The sequence below is a fragment of the Physcomitrium patens genome, chromosome 26, assembly GCF_059467195.1.
Source record: "Physcomitrium patens ecotype Gransden chromosome 26, ASM5946719v1, whole genome shotgun sequence".
In the NCBI taxonomy this organism is placed as follows: domain Eukaryota; kingdom Viridiplantae; phylum Streptophyta; class Bryopsida; order Funariales; family Funariaceae; genus Physcomitrium; species Physcomitrium patens.
In genome coordinates this window covers 6,278,817-6,300,368 of record NC_143435.1, presented here as the reverse complement: position 1 = coordinate 6,300,368, position 21,552 = coordinate 6,278,817, and the positions used below count along the sequence as shown (strand labels likewise).

At 30.1% G+C, this 21,552-nt stretch overlaps 1 protein-coding gene across 1 annotated transcript; it reads left to right on the top strand.

The window, feature by feature from the left end:
• Window positions 1-18,217: 18,217 nt before the first annotated feature.
• On the top strand, window positions 18,218-20,474 carry LOC112277734 (uncharacterized). The gene has a single exon (XM_024510415.3). The coding sequence runs from the start codon at window positions 19,011-19,013 to the stop codon at window positions 20,202-20,204; it is 1,194 nt and encodes a 397-aa protein (XP_024366183.1). The 5' UTR covers window positions 18,218-19,010; the 3' UTR covers window positions 20,205-20,474.
• The last annotated feature ends 1,078 nt before the right edge of the window (window positions 20,475-21,552 follow it).

Genomic DNA, 21,552 nt, shown 5'->3' with positions numbered 1-21,552 from the left:
CTTGATATTAACATGTTCTAATGAGCTTGACAACAATTCAACATGTGTATTGATAAGAAATACTTAAGATTCTTATAATTTATAAATATGATGTCTAGATTAAAAGTGCCTTCTAATTAATGATGCCATTTTTAGAAAGAATCTATAATTACAAGAAGTTCTTTATTGTAGATTTTGTAATTAATCTCTACTACTAAAAACTTCTAATAATAAAAAGCTATTAAGTAGAATTTATCATTTACTCCTATTTGTGACAATACCGCACTCAAGGCAAAGTTTGATGCATTTTATTTCAAAAAAAATGCCTTAAAGAAATCAATATGATATAAAATTGGTGCACAAATAAATTCTTTCTTTAAAGCATCAAACAATGCTTTGGCTTCTTTACTCTACTCAAGTTTGTTTTTATAAGTCAAATGTATAAATAAAGTTGTAACTTAAAAAAAATTCTTCATGAAGGTCTACTAGTAATTAATAAAGTCCAAAAATCATTGCACATCTCTTATTGATCTTAGAATCTTCCAATCTATGATAATTTGGACTTTCTTGAGATCCATTATGAAATCTTTATTGGAAATGATGTATCCTATGAAGTCAACTTAAGTAGTATAAAGTAATCACTTTTTTATCTTGGCATATAATCATGCATCTTTAAGTTTTTATAACACATGACAAACATGAAGTTCATGATCTTCTATATTCTCAGAGTAGATTAGAGTGTTTTTTAAATAATATATAATAAAATCATCAAAAAATTCACAAAAAATATTATTCATAAGATAATAAAAAGTAATTGGTGCATTTATGAATTCAAAAAGCATCATATTATATTCAAAATGTCTATACTTAGTTTCAAAAGTACTCTTTTATTCATTTTTTTTTTGATACAAACTACATTATATGTTCTTTGTAGATCTATTTTTATATAGATCATTATTTGATTGAATTAATCAATAAGTCTTGAAATCAAAGGTAGGAGATATCTATTCTTGATGGTAATCTTATTAAGTCCTCAATAGTTTATACATATTTGATTAGATCCATCTTTTTTCTTTACAAATAAGATAAGAGTTTCTACTAGAGATTTTGAATGGTGTATGAAGTTCTTAGCCAAGTTCTCATCAATGTATTCTTTTAATATAGCTAATTTATTTTGCAATAAGTTATAGATTGGTTCAAATTACAATTGAATTTCTTCTTAAAGATCAATTGGATTATCATAAAATCAATACTCTAGACCAATATTTATATATTTTTTTTCAAAAATAACTTGGAAATCTTATTATTGGCTAGGAATATTACTTGATGTCTTTCTATCATCAAAAATAGGTATGGCATATATAGCAAAAGATGATCTTTTGTTTACAATATACATGAAAGCTTTTGAACCTACTAGTAGAGGTTCAAATGTACGAGACTTATATATTTCTACTTGACTAACAAAATTTTAGATTAAACTATAAGAAAAATCAAGGTTACAAGAAATCCAATGTATCTAAGAATTATACTTATTTAATTATGATAATCCTAAAACAACTAGATTAGAAGGAGATCTTATCACATTAAATATTACTACATTAGTATAATCTTTAATTACTATATTTTAAGGAAAAATCTCATAGATAATATCTCTAAAAGATAACAAACAATCATATATGACTTCTATATGTATGGATTTAGTTTTTTTGATTAAAGATATTTCTTATTTTTTGACAAAATCTTTATCTATAAAACAAGTTGAAGCTCTTGAATCTAATAAAATAGAGACTTTGTAATTTTTAGATTCTAAACATATATCCATTATATAACAAGGTGAAAGATTTGAAGAAAGAATAAGACCTTTACTAGATGTTGTACATGATTCTAATTATATAATCTTTATTATAAATAGAATTTTTTTTTGATACATTGTTATGTTTGAAATAGACTAGTCATATTTCAATGAGATAGACTGATCTATCTTAAACATTGCTTCTTTAGATAATATTAAGTAATATACTTAGCTTTTTCATAATATAAGTACAAATACTCTTGACAACGTCATCATTTTTTGCTCAATAAGAAGTTTAGAATATATCATATCAATTTGCACTGATTTCATTCTTAATGAATAAAATTTTGAAAACTAAAGAGCTACTATTATTACTTGACTTATTCTTTTTGAGCCAAATTCTTGTTCTTGACATCTTTTAAATAGTCAATTGTCACATACAATGGCTTGAATAATAAATTATTTTAAAGAAACTACTTTTGACATAGTCAACATCAAAAATTTGATGTTATTCTTCAATTTATATAAAAAATAATTAATAAAGACTTTTTTATTTGATTCCATGTTTTAAATGAAGTTTTGAAATTTAGTAGTATATATGGTAGCTAATCGTGATCTTTTATAAAAATAAAAGTTTTATTTCTATTATTCTTTTTTGATCAATTTTTTTTAAATGTAATTATAATCACTTTTAAGAATGGATTCAAATCATAAAAGGGTCATGAATCCTTTTCCAACAAAGGTGCAAATCAAAAAAGAATACTTCTAAAAAAAAGTGCACTTATGAATCCAACTTGAGTAAATCCATGAAGAATATTTGAAAGGATGTAACCTTAGATAAAACTTGACTTATTGTAGAAATCCTCAAAATTTTGATCTTATTCCATCAAACTTTTTGGGCATACTAATCTTTCCCTCCCTAGTGTTTATAAAAATAAGACTTCTTAGACTTAGTTGTGAGATTGATATAATTGCTTCTTTCAATTGCACAACTTTTTAGTATAGACTCTAGACTTCTTTTATAGGCATAGGAATAGTATTTTTTTAATTGACATAATTGATGCTTGAAATTTCCACCCTAAGACTATTCACAACTTTGTGAAGATCAACAATAGTTGTAAATCTATTCTTACTTCTATCAAATGTAGCATCCATGATTTTTTCTTCTATTTCAAAAAATTTAATAAATCCACAAATCAAATAGAAAAACATAATCTGTAACTTCTAATCTCAAATAAAAATATCCACAAAGAAGGATAATCTATTCTCTTTAAAGAAAACATCAAGGTTTAGAAAATAAAGAATATTAGTTTAAAATGAGTAGTCTACAACCTTTGAAATACAAAAACAAAGGTGATGTAATTCACTCACTTCTAAAAAATAGACATGAACAATGAATTAGCATTTTTGTCAATCTGTTAAAGACAAGAACTCAACGAAGATATATAAATAAGTGTAAAATGAATCAAAGAGAGATAAAAAAGTAGAAATAAAAATTAAATATATTTAATAAAAATTAAAATAGTTATTGCCATAAATTAGAAAGCAAAAGATTCTTGAAACTAAACTTGAAGCAAGAAAAGAATTGATAAGAATGAAGAAGGCTTCACTATTGTCTCTATACATATATTATCTATCTTAGAGCTATGTGGTGATTTTCTATATAACCTCCAACATATATCCAATTGACAAAACATATGTCTAATTTATATGATAAGTTTCTTATATATGCACTATATAGTTAGCTATCAAGGGCATGAACCTCAAAGAATTAAAATGTCAATATATTCTAGTGACACTCAAAAAGACTACAAAATCACTCAAAGATGATATAGTATTAAACTAGATTGGCTATTGTCAAAGACAAGAAAATTAAAAAGGCTTGAAATAAGACTAACGATTAAAAAGACATTGACAAGAGTAAAGAAGGCTTCACTCTTGCCTCCACATATATAATTAATTAGAAGCTACATAGCGATATCATATAAGACTGCCAAAACATGTTGACTTTGTAAGATACATATCTTAACTTATAAGACAAGTTTTTTATATGTACACCATATAGTTAGCTTATTTTTTATGCTACTAATATGTAATTAACTTATTCACCAAATTTCTATCCTATCAAACAATTACAAGTACATGTAAAGTCAAAGCAATATCTACAAAGCTTCTAAGAAGCTTTTTTAGAAAATACTATAAAATAAATCTATTTTTATCTATTTTTACTTAATCATATAAGTAAACATCATAGTAAATATATATGTCCATGACATCATCTTTCTTTCTAAGAATAAGTTTCACAAAGAATAGTTATTATATATTAAGAAAATTTAAGATGTGGCAAATTGTATTTGCTACATATTTTGATATTTTTTTTCTTTAAAGATATTTGATAGGTCCTCTTAGCCATCAATAGGGTTTCATACCAGGGCAAAAGGACCACCATGTTATTTGATTATTATTGAGGCCTTTATACCTTAGTTCAAATAAAACATTTAAAACATTGTATCACGGACATACTCATAATTACATATACAAATAGGTAGAAGTAAGTAAAAGTAGGTAAAAGTAAGTTAATTTTATAGTATTTGATATGAAAGCTTCCTAGAAGCTTTATAGATGCTGCTTTGACTTCATAGGTGTCTTTAATTGATTTTTTGGATTAGAAACGTGGTCAACAAGTTGGCCATGTGCTACACATGTTGTTAGCTTGAAGACCAAGCTAACTATGTGGCCCACACATAGAAAAACTTGCCTTGTAAGTCAAGGCATGTGTCTTACAAAGTCAACACATATTGGAGGTCTTATAGAACGTTGCCACGTAGCCCCTAGTTAGATAGTATATATAGAGACAAGAATGAAGCCTTCTTCATTCTTGTCAACTCTTTTCTTGCTTCTAGTCTAGTTTCAAGGGTCTCTAGTTTTTTTGTCTTTTGGCAATAGCTATTCCAGTTTTTCTTTCAATATACATACTTGTTTATTTATATTTTGTTATCTTTCTTTGAGTGAAGGCTCACTTGTCTGAATTACTTTTTTATCGAGTTCTTGTCCTTGACACACTATTGGCAATGGTTTTAATTTCTAATAAAATCACCTAACATTGAAAGTCTCTTCCAATATCATGATACCAAACACATTGTATGTCACCATCTATTTAAAGAAGGATGTATCATTCTTGAGGATTTTTATATTCATTACATCATCTTGAAGGTTGAGAGAATTGTAATATTTTGTCTCATAAGTCAACAACTGATGGCTTTTAAGTTGAATCTATTGATTGTTGATTTTCCATCTTTTTAGTATTATAAATGCATAAAAGAACTAAATAAGAAATAAAGGTAGAATTCTATCTTTCTTAGATCTTGTATCTTTTATAATAAAGATTTGTTATTCTTTATCTTAGTTTTGATGAAAGTTGTCAATGAAAAATCTCAATTTTTTTTGTTGCATTTGCAAGATTCTTTATTGGCTCCCATGTACATTCACTAATATCATATCCATACAAATAAACAAGATATTTTAACCTACTTTGGCATTGCCTTGAATTTAAAACTTCTTCTACTTCAAATTCTTGATTATTATCTACTTCTATAAGAAGAAGTGATATTTGTCTTCTTTCCAAGATATTCATTGTCTTATATGGCTTAAGGAAATATACATAGAATATAAGATGAATTTTCATGGATTCTAGTAGATATAATCGATAAACAATAAGATTGGCTTATTTACTAATAGGAAAAAGATCCAACCCTATAATAGTCTAATTTATCACAATGACAAGTAGTCTTGATATTGTGACAAAATAGCCATACCTTATCATCCATGTTAAATTATAGTTTTTCCTTACAATAGACATCCATATTAATCTTTTGTTATTCTTGAGCTTTGTTTAATTGTATCTTTATTGTTGCATGTAGCTTTGACAAATGATTTTCCAAACCTTTTGCTATAAGATTATCAGCTTTTGAAAAGTCAAAAATATTAAATTATAGATGATAATCATAATTTATAAAGAAAGATATTTATTGAATAAAAGAATGTATTGAATTATTGTACGGAAACTTTGTTAATGGCCAAAGTGTTGTCCAATCATCTTGATGATAATTAATGGTATACCTCAAATATTGCTCCAAAACTTGATTCACTTATTTTATTTGTCCATTAATTTGAGAATGGAATTTTAAAGAGAGCTTTATATCCACCTTTAATATCTTAAAAAGGATTCTCCAAAATCTTAATATAAATTGAGTCTTCTTATCTCATATAATATCTTTGAGTAATTCATAATAAAAATTGATATTGTCAACAAAAAGCTTAGCCATTTCTTCACCTATGATGGATTTTATATATGGTACAAAATATTCCATCTTAGTAAAAATAATTTACTATCAAAAATATAGAATCATACAAATTTGAATACGGAAGATCCATAATAAAATCCATAGAAACAGAAGACCATGGTTGTTTTGGAATAGGTAGTTGTTGAAGAAGTCTATAAGGCTGATGATGAAGAATTTTGGATCTTGAAAAAATATCACATGCTTATACAAAGTCTTTGACTACCTTCCATATTTGAAGCCACCAAAAATCTCTAGATATTAGTTCCAAAGTCTTATTGTATCCAAAATGTTTGACTACTAGAAAGTCATGACAAGCTTGAAAAATACATAATTGTACTTCGCCTTCTAGAATGTATAATTATTCTTCAAAGTAGAGTAGATTATTTTTAAACTTGAATTTAGAAGTATCATCAAATTTAAAATAATTATTCTTGATATCATGAACAAGAGGATCAAAAGACATATTTGATTGAATTTACTTCATAAAGTTTGAATCAATAGTCAATGTTGATTTTATTGCTCAAATTATTTTTAAAATGAATCTACAATTATAAAAAGCTCTTTGTTGTAGATCTTGTAGTTAATCTCAACTACTAAAAAATTCTTGGAATAAAAAGTAATTAGATGGAGCTTATTATCTACTTCCATTTGTGATAAAACAATACCTACAGCAAAGTCCAATGTATCTATTTCTATGAAAAATACCTTAGAAAAATCAATGAAATATAAAATTGGTGTAAAAAAAAATATTATCTTTAAGGCTTCAAAAAATATTTATGTTTCTTTGCTCCACTTAAGTTTTTCATTACATGTCAAAGGTGTAAAAAGAGTTGCAACTTGAGAAAAATTCTTGATGAAGATTCAATAATAATTAGAAAATCCTAAAAAATATTGTACATCTTTAATTATTTTTGAAATCTTTCAATCCATAATAGTCTAGGACTTCTTAGGATCGATCCTTAATCCTTTGTTAGAATTGATGTATCTTAAAAAATCAACCTAAGTAGTGTAGAATATACACTTTTCTATCTTTTTATATAATCCTACATCTCTAAGTTTTTTTAACATATAGCAGATATGAAGGTCATGTTCTTATATATTTTTAGAATAGATTAGAATTTTTTCTAAATAATAGACAACAAAATCATCAAGAGACTCACAAAAAACAACATTCATGAGATGTTGAAAAATAATTGATGCATTTGTAAATCCAAAAGACATGATATTATATTTGAAATGTCTATATCTAGTTCAAAAAGTAGTCTTCTACTCATTTCTTTCTTTAATGTGGACTAGATTGTATGCTCCTCATGGATCTATTTTTGAATAAAACTTTCTTTAATTGAGTTAGTTAAGAAGTACTCAAATCAAAAGTAAGGTATATCTATTCTTGATAGTGATTATATTAAATACTTGATAATCTACGCACATTCACAGAGATCCATCTTTTTTCTTCACAAATAAGTTAAGAGCTTCTATTAAAGATTTTGAGTAGTGTATGAAGTTTTTAGCCAAATTCTCATCAATGTACTCTTTTGCCACATGCATGAAAACTCTTGCACCTATCAATAAAGGTTTGCATGTACTAAGATTATTTATTTCTTCCTCACTATTAAAATTTTTGATTAAACTTAAAAAAAAATTAAGATTAAAAAAAATCCAATCTATTGAAAGGTTGTATTTTTTTAACCACAATAATCCTAAAATAAATAGATTGAAAGAAGATCTTATTACATTAAATACTAATATACTATTATGATCTTTAATTGCTACATCTAAAGGAACAATTTTATAAGTAACATCTTCAGAAGTCAACAAACAATCATCTATGATTTCTATATGTATGGATTTAATTTTCTTAACTAAAGATATTTCTTGTTTTTTAACAAAGTCTTCATCTATAAGATAAGTTAAAGCTTCTAAATATAATAATACAAAGATTTTGTGATTTTTAAGTTCTAAACATACATCTAATATAAAACAAGGTGAGGGATCTGAAAAGAAAATAGGACCTTTACTAGGTATTGTACATGATTCTAGTCGCATAGTCCCTATTATAATTGAAAAAACTTATTTTTTGATACATTATCTTTTTTAGCAATTGTGCTTCTCATTGAAATAGGATCACTCTATCTCAAGTATTTAAGATCCTTCTAATCTATAGTAATATAAAATTTCATCACAAGATAGGATAAAATAAACCAAAATAAAACTAAAAAAAAGTAAATAGAATAGTATATGGAAGACAAAGCTCAGTGACTAGAATTGGAACAAAACAAAACAAAATAGAAAGATACAAAATCTAAATGTATAAATATATATATATATATTCCAAGCTATACTTGACTAGATGCTCCAAAAGGCCCTAACTAGTTCTATTTATATTTTATTTTATCACTTTGGACTTTCTAAAATATTCCTAGATATTGGACTCCACTTAGATGATTGCCTTAAATTCCTTCTAGAAGGTTCTATGGTAGGCTCTTTCTAGATGATTATCCTAAATATTTTTTAGAATGTTCTATGGTAGATCTTACTTAATCCACTAACCTAATATCAATTCTAAAAATGTCCATGGTTCCAACTATCTATCTTTATATGTCAATAATATAAATATCTTATTTATATCCTATTATAATTAATTTCCCTCTATTAATGTAGAATATCCTCGTTTCACTCCCAATGGTATCTCCAAATTGTCTTTTGGCAATGGATAAGGTTTTATGTAGATTTTTATATTACATCATAGATAGAATAATCTTTCTAAAGAACTTTGTACTAAAGTTGTGGATGTCCACTGCTACGTCAAAGGTAGCAATATTCCAAAATATTGTCCACTTCATATTCTTATTAATCATCAATTACAATTGGTAGTGGTGGTGGTTGGTGTTGATCTAAAAAGTACTTTGGCTTGGTATGAAATTCGTTCAGTTGCAAAATATATAAGATTGGATGGACCCAAATATGTGGTAGAAGCTCAACGTAGTATACAACATCAAAAACTATTACAAAAATACAAAAAGGTCCAAGCCAATAAGGTGCTAGTTTACAAATTTGGATTGATGTAGCAAGTAGCAAGTTGGCATTAAAGGATAATATCTAATCACCTTCCCAAAAAGTCTTGTATTATTGGTGGTTATGTGCATACTACTTCTATCAATTCTATGTAATAAGGAGGTAGTACTGTGCCTCTTGTAAGGTCATTGTAAACTATTGTATAAATTCTTTTATTGTCGAGTTATTGGTGTTGATCAAACAATAGAGAATTGTTAGTATAATTGGATGCTAATTTGTGTTAAGAAAAAGTGGTGAATGACTAGTACTTGCTTAAATAATATCTTTATAAGCAAAGTCCAAAGGTATCAAGTATTCATCCCAATTATTATGATAAACCACTACAAATGCATGCAATATATCTTTCAAGGTCTGATTTGTATGCTTTGTTTATCTATCTATTTGGAGACAAAAGATTGTAGACATAAGAACTCATATGCCTAATAGCTTGAAGAAGGCTTGCTAAAAACTTCTCATAAAGCATGGATCTCAATTTGAAACGATGATACGAAATAAGCTATATTGACAAAAGATGGTGTCGTATTGTAATACAACTATATGATAAAAGATGATAATGTGGATCTTATTTTAAAAGAATCAAGTTTAAAGATAAAGTAAAAAAATATAGATAAAAGATAAGAAGGTAGTAAAACTTTTAGTAGTAGTACTGTCTTTTTACAAAAGTGACTTCTATTTACTTTATAGGACCATAAATAAGGCAAAATAAGGTAGATTAGAAAAATAAATGATATAAGTATCTTTAAAAAGAAGTTAAAAGTAAATTCTAGCAAAAATTACATAGAAAAATTAAATATTGATACCTGAGGAAGGCCAGTTATCAATCTAAGTCGAAATCAAATCATGAGGCACAAAATTGAGCAATTACGGCAATTCACATGTTCTTTTGAAGATCAAAGAGTGAGGTTTAATAGTAAACAAGATATTGTTTTTATAAGCATTGGATTTGGATGATTTGGATTTGTAATGAATTTGTAAGAGCTTTACAAAGTCAAGTTTGTTTTTGGATGATTTAGATTTTGTGAAATAAAATAGGGTTGACATTTTGGACAATTTCAAGTATTTTATAATAGATCTATAGATGAAATTTTGTGGATCAATGGTCATAGTTGTGCTTAATATTTATTATGAATCTTAGTTTGATCTAACGGTTCAATTGAAGATTATTGAGGTTTATATGGGTTAATGTCTTAGAAAGTAGAATTTTAGGTCTAGTGAAGGTTTTTAAGATTTCTTGCAATCTACTTGTTGGATTGGAGTGAAATTTATGTATGAAGATATTAGACTTATTTTTCTATATTTATGAGAATTTTGAGATCAATCAAATGATAAAAAGAAGAGATATTGGCTTTGGGAGATTAGCATCAAGGTCGGAGAAGGATGCTAGCCAATATCCAAGCATGTTTATGAGACTATCATCTATTTGATAATTCCAATCCTTTTCAATTTTTTTATGCCTATTTTCAACTTAATTGTTAAAAAATGTAAAAATTTTGAGTTAAGATCAACAGTTCATTCATTAGTAATTGAGGTTTAAATCTGTTGTTAGAATTACTAGGATTTGATTTAGGGTTTAGGATTTGGTTTAGGATTGGTTACGATTTTATTTAGGATTTAGGATTTGGTTAGAGTTTGATTTAGGATTTAGGATTTGATTAGGATTTGATTTAGGATTTATCATTTTATTAAGATTTATTTAAGATTTAAGTTTTAATTAGTTTTTTGCTTAAAATTTGAATGAAGTCCTATAGGATTTTAATTAGCATTAAATTAAGATTGAATTGAGATGTATTTGAGATATATTTGTGATCATTCTAATATTTCTTTAAGATTTCTTATTGTTTCTTTGTAATTTCTTTGAGATTTCTTTGAATTTGATTAAAGCTTATTTAGCATTGTTATGATTTAATTAGAGTTTAGTTAGGATTTTGTTGTTGCAATTTCCATTCTACCTTCCACAGCCAGGTGCTTAGAGCATTCTCAAGCAAGACTTCACATATCACAACAACAGTATCAAAGAAGACTTGTGCAAGCATTGGGATATTAATATCTAAGCATACTATAGCAAAGTAAAGTTGCTTCAAGAGTTAATCTACAAAGACAGCAACCGCGGTATGATTATAATGTATCTATAAGAAACACATAATGAGATCCATAGTCACATGCTCTCAATATGCCGTAGGTAGCAAAATTAGTTGCAATAGTGCAAGAGACGCTGCATTGCATGCTTTATTACATTGATTTGACTTGCAAGAGTATACAAAAGCTCAAACATCACAATCCAAACCTCTCCAAAATCATATCCTTGAGATCCATTCTAGAGTCTTTTTTTGCTCCAAATATCCAAATATTGGGATGTCATGTCTTTCTTAAAGTATATGCATTTAAAATATAGCATTATTAAGTACATAATTTTTTTAAAAAAAATAAAATAAGCCATTTCTAAAATTATAATCTTAATATTTTATATTGCCAATCTTTTATCGATTGCCAACCATCTTAAAATAAGCATCACAATACATAGCTTCCTTCCATTTTGCTACTTTAGTTAGATTTGAAATGACACTACTAATGGTAGTGATTTTTGCCTTGTCTCTCGAATTATCCTTCAAGTCTGGTCTTTGCAATAAGCTATTTAGCATAGTATGTTATTGCCTTTGCTTATATTCAAGCTAGATATCAAAAAGCTACAACTGTTCTTTTCAATAAGCTATTTGCAATAAGCTATTTCAACAATGATGTCATGATTTCATATTTTTCATATGTAAATTGTGTAGCAAGGATTATTGGTCAAAACGAACAACCACTAGCTTCTCTAATATATAGTGACACCACATCTTGATGGCATGTACAATTGCTAATTGCTCTTGATCACATGCAGAGTAATTATACTTCACCCTTTTAAGCTTGCATGATTCATATACTATAGATTGATAGCCCCTACCAAAGTATTGTTGAAAGACCACTCCAATAGCAAAGTTGAAAGCATCAATGTGAAGTATACAAGGAAGGTTGGAATCATATGGTTGCAATATTGGAGCAATAATAAATGCCTCCTTCAACATATGAAAGGTACTTTGCTGTTCTAGTTTCCATTCAAATGAGGCACCCTTCTCCAATAGGTTTATCAATAAGGTAGTAATATGTGGTAATCACCAAAGAAATGGCAATAATATCCAACAAGGCCTAAAAATGAGTTGACTTCAGAAGCATCTTTGGAGGTTGGCCAATCTTCCATTGCTTTCATCTTATCTTGCTCCATACGCATGCCTTTGGAGGATACCACATACCCAAAAAAGGTGACTTTCAACTTCCAAAGTTCACATTTTTCTTACTTATAATAGAAGTGACTATCTTATAGCCAATGCAACACTTCTTGTAGGTGTTGCTTATACTCTTCAAGAATTTTACTATATACAAAGATATCATCAATAAAGATAACTACATACATATCCAAAAGGTCCTAAAACAATCTATTCATGTAACTTATAAAAGAGGCTAGAATATTAATGATGCCAAAAGATAAAATCAGCCATTCTAGATGTCTATAGTACATACAAAATATCATCTTTTTTAAATGCTTTCTTACAATAGGTATTTGCTAATAGTTGCTTCAAAGATTTATTTTACTAAAGATAGTTGTATCTTAAAGTTGGTCAAGAAAATCATCTATACAAGGAAGTGGATATGCATTTTTAATAGTTTGCTTATTGATGCCTTGATAGTCGATACAAAGGAAAAGTCTACCATTCTTTTTGGATGTAAAGAATATAGGTGTTTTTTATGGTAATGTGCTTTTTTGAATGAGGCCTGTCTTTAAGAATATGTACAATATCTTTTGTAGCCTTTCAAGTTCTTTTTATACTACTCAATAAATTAGTTGACTTGCTAATTTTTCTCCAAGCAATAGTTCTATTTAATATGAGGCACCTTAATCAGGAGGCACACCCCTACATAGGTTGGTTGAGAAGACATGACAATATTCTTGTATAAATTGATCTACCCCCTCTATTCCTTCAATTGTGTTTTCTATTACTTATATAAGATTTGGAACTACCATATATACTAGTTTTTTATATTGTATTTGCTACTCTATAAAGATCATTTCTATGAACAAGACTTAGATTACAAATTATCTTTCTTCTTTACTTGATGCAAAGATGTGAAGAGTCACCTTGCATCCACCATCTTTAAAAGAGATCATCTTTGCTATCCAATCAACTTACTTATTTTCCATCTCTAGCCATGGCATACTAAGAATAACATCATATCTTAGCTTTATCGCTTTGAACTTCTCTCTTAAGACATAAGTGTCAAACAATCTCAAGGTTTCTTCTTCACATATCTCACTCAATGCATTCTCTTAGTTATTTATCAGGGATGTGTTTCTTCTCTTGATTGCCTTAGTTTTGATTCTAATTTAATCAATAATTTCAGTTGAGATGTAATTTTTTATAGAACCACAATCTACAAACACTCAACATGATTTTCTTCTTAGTAGTCTAGTTAGATGCACTAGTCGACTTGTTTTATAGTTATCTAAGGCCATACCATTTGTCTTTGAAAAATAGTAGATATTTCCAATACTGGCCTTCAACACGTTTATTGAGGAATCCCATTTTTCTATTCTATTTCATTATCAACTTAGTGAGTTTCAAGATTGTAAACATGCCTTGTTTTACTAATGCTTGAATTTTGACATTTTGGATAACCTCCAATCTGATGGCTTAGCTTCCAACAATAGAAATACAAACCCTTTTGCACCAATACTTGTTGTCTTTGAGGTATCAATAATCCTTGTAAGACATCAATTTCCATTGATATTGATTATTATGTCATAATATTAGATAGTAGCATAAGACTTTGTGCTTTAGGTCGTGCTCTACAAATTAAGAAATATATAGCATTAACCCTCTTTGTAATCTAAATTTTTTCTTTGAATGTTTGTGGATTTCTTACTTCCATCTCTTGCTAGACCCTAGATTTCAAACCTCATACAAATCGATCTATCATCTTTGCTATTAAAACATTGTGAATTTAGAGATATGGAGACTTGAATTAGGAGACATAATCTTGTATTGACCTAGATTGTGTAAGATTGGCCAATTAATTACATGCTATTTTTTTCCCATTAATGAAACAAAATTGATTTCTAAACTCAATTTCAAACTCCTCCCAATCACAAAATTCACTTTAAGCTCTATAGCTTTGAATTCAATGTTACCACCAAATAGCTATCATATCTTTCAAATAGCTGGCTAGATATATAATTCTTTTAGTAATATCTGCCATAGATAATTGGAGGTATTTTTTCATGTTAAAGAGCCATTGACATATATCTTCTTGTTTTGAAGTCCCACAGAATGTATTAGGCTAATTCAATTTCAGCCTAGCAAATATTGACTCTCTTGTCCTTGTGGCTTCTATTTGCCCTTTCAAAGTAGCTATCTAGTGTAAGAGGTGTTGTATTTGAGCCTCCATTTGAGATTGCTCTGCCATATCTCTCATGTTGTAATTTGTCTACTAGACTCCACTATTATAATGCCTTCTCACTTTCCAATGGACTTTTTAAGAATAACTCATGATAGCCTCAACATAATATCCAATATAACCATAACAATTGATCTTGGACTAAATGATGACTATTTTTACATTGCTAAAAAAAATAGTCTTAGAATTGCTTTGATACCAATGAAATAGGACCAATCTATTTCAAGTGTCTAAGACCCTTTTAATCCATAGCAACATAAAATTTCATCAGAAGATAGAACAAACTAAATCAAAATAAAACTAAATAGAACTAAATAGAATAGTATATAAAAGACAAAGCTCAGTGATTGGAATTGGAATAGAACATAACAAAATGAGAAGATAAAAAATCTAAATTTATTAAGAAAAAGGGTCCCAAGCCATACTTGACCAAATTCTCCAAAAGGCCCTAACCAATCCTATTTATACTTTATTCTATCACTTTAGATTTTCTAAAATATTTCTAGATGTTGGACCCTATTTAGATGACTGCTTTAAATTCCTTCTAGAAGATTCTATTGTAGGCCCCAGTTAGATAATTATCCTAAATCTTTTTTAAAATGTTCTATGATAGATCCTTCTTGATCTACTAACCTAATCTCAATTTTAGAAACTTCCATGGTTCCAACTATGTATTTTTATGTGTCAATAATACAAATATCTTATCTATACTTTGTTACATTCATTTTGTGATTGTATTTCTTCTTTTAGATAATGTTGAGCAATGTGCTTATTTTTTCTACAATATAAGTATAAACTCTCTTAACAACGTCAAATCTTCTCCGTGAGGAGTTTAAAACGTACTGAATCAATTTGTATTTGTTTTGGCCTTAATGCATAAATTTCTAAAAAAATGAGAACCACTGTCATTACTTGACTTGTTCTTCTCTAACCAAGTCTTTGTTCTTAATGCCTTTTAAATAATTGATTGTAACATATAATGGCTTGAGCAATAAATTATTCCAAAGATTCTATCTTGAATATTATCAATAAAAAAATCTTTGATATTATCTTTCAACCCATATCAAAATTGATTGACAATGGCTTTGTCATTTTAGTCCACGTTATAATCAATATTTTAAAATTCAGCAATATATTTGAAGGCTGATTGTGATCTTGGTCATAAAGATAAGAGCTTCATCACTACTACTCTTTTTTGCTCACTTTCTTTGCATGTAGCTATAAATACTTTTAGGAATAAATTCAAATCATAAAGGAATCACAAATCCTTTTTCATTTAAGGTACAAACCAAGAAAGAGCATTTCCAAATAGAAGTGTGTCTATGAATCCAACTTGAATAAATCCATGAGAGTATTGAAAGAAATGCAACCTTAAATAGAACTTGACTTATTACAAAAATTATCAAAATTTTGATCTTATTCTATCAAACTTATCTAGCATACTAATCTATATCCCTATTGTACTTGTAAAAGCAAAACTTTCTAGATTTGGTTGTAAGGTCAATTTTCTTGCTTCCTTCAATTGTATAACTTCTTCTCGTAGGTTTTGAACTTCTTCCATAGGCATAAGATTAGTATTTTCGTAGTTGGCACTAGTGATGTGTGAAATTTCCATTCTAAGAGTATTAGTAAATTTGTAAAGCTCTACTATAATAGTTGCAAATCTATTCATACTTTTATCAAGTGTAGCATCTATGATTTTTTCTTCTATTTTGAAGAACTTAACAAATTCATAAGTCAAATTAAAGGAGGGTAGTCCGCAACCTCTAATATTAAATAAAAATTTCCACAAAAAAGGATAATCTGCTTTCTTTAAAAAATAATAATAAATAAATAAATAAAAATGTTAGAAAATTAAATAGTTTGTTTAAAGGTAAATAATCCATAACTTTCAAAATACAATAATAGAAGTAGAGTAATCCACTCACTTCTAAAACAAGAAAAAAATAAAAAGTTCACATTCTTCTCAAGCTATCAAGGGCATGACCTCAAATAACTAAAATATCAATATATTCTTGTGATACTCAAAAAGATTGAAAAATCATTCAAAGATGATATAGTATTAAAGTGGAATGGCTATTGCCAAAGACAAGAAGATTAGAAAGTCTTGAAACAAGACTAAGGACTAGAAAGGTGTTGATAAGAGTAAAGAAGGCTTCACTCTTGCCTCTACATATACTCTTAACTAGGAGCTATATGGCAATATCCTACAGGACTTCCAAAACGTGTTAACTTTACAAGACACATATCTTAACTTGCAAGACAAGTTTTTTATATATATGCCACATAGTTAGCTTGTTGTGCAAGCTACTAACATATGATTAATTTATTGATGAAGTTTCTATCCTATCAATCAACTACAAACACATGTAAAGTCAAAGCAACATCTATAGATCTTGTAAAAAGCTTCTCTAGGAAATATTATGAAATGAATCTATTTTTACCTACTTCTACTTAATCATATAAATAAATATCATAGTAAATATGTATGTCTGTGATATTAGCTTGTTGCACAAGCTACTAATACATGTAACACATGGTTAACTTGTTGGCAAAGTTTTTAACTTATCAATCACCTATAGACATGTATAAAGGTAAATATGCATCTATGAAGCTTTTCTTCAAGATATTATCAAACTAATCTATTTTTACCTACTTTTAACTATTCATATTACCTAAATAATTATTAAAATAAATATATTTATAACATACATAGATAAATATATAATATCCCTCACTAAACTTGGTTGGGATTTATAAATTTTAAATTACTAACAATAGAAATATAACTTTCGTTGTGTCAATAAAAATAAATAAATAAATAAATAAAAACAATTTTTGGCTCATTTAGGCTTGAATGAGGCATGTTTGGTGACATGGTTCATTGAATTGCTATAGCATATTGTCTTTCCTTTTGTATTTCTCTTGTGAATTCAAGAATTTGAAAATATTAGTTCAATGTCAGTCATGTGATCCTCTTCATATTTGTAGAAGGTTCCATCTTCTTAAAACAGATATTTTGTCAAGTATTGAAATGTTGTGTTGTAGGAAGTTGCAACCTGCTATGATACCATGCTGGAACAAAATAGAATCATATCCAAGACAAGGATGTGGAATGAAGCTATTGACTTTATTATTGAATTCAATGAAATTGGACTTATTAATATGAACCCACCACTTGGGTTTGCTGCCACTATTTTCTCTAGATTTGCTATTTTACAGTTGTTACTATGATCACTTGGTCGGTGTGGTGCCTCCAAAAACTGAATGATCATCGCCCTATTCTACTTGCAAGTCTCCAACTTAACTAGTGGCCATATAATATGATGCCTACGTGGCTAGATTTGGTCTTGTTGACATCCCAAGGCCAGTAATCCTACCAACATGTTGATGTGCTCCAACAATTCTTTACAAGAAAATAGTCAAGTGGCGATTCTGTGGTAACTACCGACGCTGAGAACAGATATTCAGAAGAAGAACTTGTATACTGATAAAATCTGGAGAAGTGGAAAGCCATGTTTCTGACACCACACATACCACCTCCAAGCTCTTCTGCCCTGGTACCTTCTGGCCCCTTGTCACGGGCGTAGCTTTCTTAGTCGCCATATTCTTGCACGCCCCTACAACATCACAATTCAATGCCGCAAAGCTCTACAGGCAGATTCGATACTCATCACCAAACCCGCATTCATTAACCGATGATGCAAAACCCTAATCCCATGAACCTTGAAACCAACACACCCCGGGTACAGATGCTAATCCGTAAATCCTAAATGCTAGACTCAAAACCGTGGGTGCCTTTCATGGTCATAGAATCCACTGGTGACGATAATGTGTTTAGGGTTGAAGGGTTTTTGTAGAGCTTTGAACGACGTCTGAGAGCACCAAGTGATTGAGAGCTTAGAGTCTGTTTTCGAGGGTTTTCAAGGACCCATGCTTGCGCGAACGAGGAGCAGGGAATTTTAGTTGGACTTTTCATTTTGCTCCTCCTGTGCCTTGTTCATGGGAAGTATGTGTTAGACGAATCAACTGTAATGGGTGTGTTTGTTGAAGTGAGGCTCCTTGCAGTTGGAAGCTTCCAGAGCGATGTTGGATTCGCTGGGAGAAATGTATTACTTATTTAATCACAGGATCTCGACCCTATTGGAGACAGCGGGAGATTTTCGAATAGGAACAAGTGAATACACGTCGAACGGAATTAACCTAATGAGGCTGTTTGTTTCTTGATAACTAGTCCTTTCTTTTTGAGTATTAATTTCAATTCCTTATTGGATCAGCACCGCCGTTGCCTTCGCCAGGGCTTAGTTAGCGAAGGTCGAATTGTTGGTTTCGAAATGGAGGGTATCGATGAGGAGTCTTCGTCAGCAGGGGCATACTACAGTCAGGACTTTGAGTGGGAAGCTCTGCGTGATGAAATCAAGCGCATGCTTGAAGCCTCAGACCAACATGATCACCTGAATGTGGATTTACGCGAGTCTTTGCTGGCATCTAAGGAGGAATGCAGTCCACCGTCGGTTTTGGGGACAGTCGAGGAGGGTCTGAACATCTGTGGGAACAGAGAGGAGGGTCTGAACATCTGTGGGAACAGAGAGGAGGGTCTGAACATCTGTGGGAACAGAGAGGAGTCCCCTTCGACATCTACTTCATGGGAAACTTTCCACTCACGCCATTCGCGAAATCTCTTTTTCAAAGAACGGCGATATCTAACAAAGGAGTTCCCAGACCTGTGCCAACCCGGCAAATCTCTGCTTGTTTTGGAAGTCGGATGTGGGACAGGCAGTTCCGTAATTCCAATCATTAGAGCTAATAAGCAGGCCACTGTTTTCGCGTGCGATTGTAGCCCTGCAGCTTTGAGAAAAGCGGCTGAAGTTGTAACTGGTGCTGGTGAATCATCGGCCTCCTCCTTCTATCCCTTCCTTTGTGACATCTCCACAAGTAAGCTTCCAGATTTTCTCCGCTGCTCCGCGTGTCGTCAGAAATATCATCAGTCCAAGGAAATCGGTGCAGAGGCGAATGGCACTTCAGAATCTCAGAACCACTTTAGTAGTAAAGGAATTGAAAACGGGGCAGGGACTAATGCTTCACACAGCGGTGGTGGTGGTGGTTCAGGGTTAAGGAGTCTTCACAGCCATCCCTCTGTAGATTGCTGCATAGAAGGACTAGACATTGTAACAATGATTTTCACTTTATCTGCAATCCCAGTGGAGAAAATGGCTCATGTCTTGTCGGAGTGCTTTGAGGTGTTGAAACCCGGAGGTTTATTGCTCTTTCGAGATTATGGTCTGTATGACATGACAATGTTACGATTTGCTCCCAGGCAACACATTTCTAGCTGTCTCTACCAACGAGAAGATGGAACATTGTCGTATTTTTTTTCTCTCGAAGTGGTTAGGAGCCTTTTTACTCAGGCGGGCTTTGTGGAGCAAGAGCTGGAGTATTGCTGTGTGCTGTTGACGAATCGACGAAAACAAGTCCCCATGAAACGTGTTTGGGTACACGCTAAATTTCACAAACCAATTCAGGTATAAGCATTTTGTTGTTTTAAGTTACTAGATGCAAGCACATGCCAGGTAGTTACACTTCGCGAGTTCCAGGATTCCGCAGCTTTTAGGTACCACACCAAAAGGGGCTGTCGACTTGTTTTCCAATCCGAGAATGGATTATTGCCATTTGAATATGATATAAAGCATTCAGAACTGAAATTTCCAATGTTCGACATCTTTCCAATACGTATTGGAAAGATGCCGAACAAATGTACGCAAACAAGTAAACTACAACCAGGGAGATGTTCATGGAAATTTTCTGTGTGGTTCGAACCAGGATACATGAGATTCATTGGTTTAATTGTATTCCTCGTTTCAGGGTTAATTGTTATTTCGAAATGCTCTTGAACCTCAGCGCCTCAATTCTGTGACATAAAACATAACAGTCAGTGGCAGGTTAATGTGACATCAATAAATTTAACTTACTTGTAAATTCATAGACGCACATCTGAAACACAAATGCTTGCTTTTACAAATGTTTTTGTCGATTTTTTGTGCTCAGCAATGCTAGGTGTTCTTAAACTTGACCAAAGAAGTGAAGGTTAGGTTGACATAAGCATTGATGGTTTGGAACAGACAATGTTTGTTTCTTCTAAAAATGATCACCTGAAAAAACTGCGGCATGAACTTAATTTAACCCATTTTTTAATTAAATCTTTCATTCATGAGAGAATCATAGTGTTGGGACATTCAGTCCAATCTGGAGTAAGCAGCGTGTGATGGAGATGTTGACGTGGCAAGACAAACCACTCCTTCTATGATGTTGATTTTTTGTTTTTTGAAGTAACAATAAAAATAGCAAAAAATATTAACAGCATTTGTGACATTGGTGGTAAGCCATGAGCGGTCAGAAGAACGAATGATTTGAAATACATGGGTGACATGATTCTCCTGTAATTGTTGAACTTTTAGACAATTATAGCTTCTTTGTGATGAAGATGAGCAAACAAACAATAATTGGAACTGGTAGATGTTACAAGAATGGTCATTAAAGTAATTGAGAATCAATTACTTTAAAATGACCCTAAATAAAATCTAAAAGAATTTGGAAAAAAATGTGTGGTGTTTCATGTGAAGTCAAATTTCACCACTTGATGAAACCTATGCCACACAACAAGTCCAAGAGGTGGAATTGGAGAGCTCCCAATTGTGTAATTGTTAGATTAATTTAAATCTTATATTAAAAATTCAATTAGTTTTAGGCCTTCCAAGCAATGGTTACCAACATAAAATTAACATGTTAAATGAAATTTACTATGCAAACACAATAAAAATAATTAACTAAGTTATTACTATTAATTGACCATAAGAATAAAAACTTAAGTTTGAATTA

Excerpts from the sequence above, each read along its gene's own strand:
- LOC112277734 (XM_024510415.3), top strand. The coding sequence starts at position 19,011 with ATGGAGGGTATCGATGAGGAGTCTTCGTCAGCAGGGGCATACTACAGT.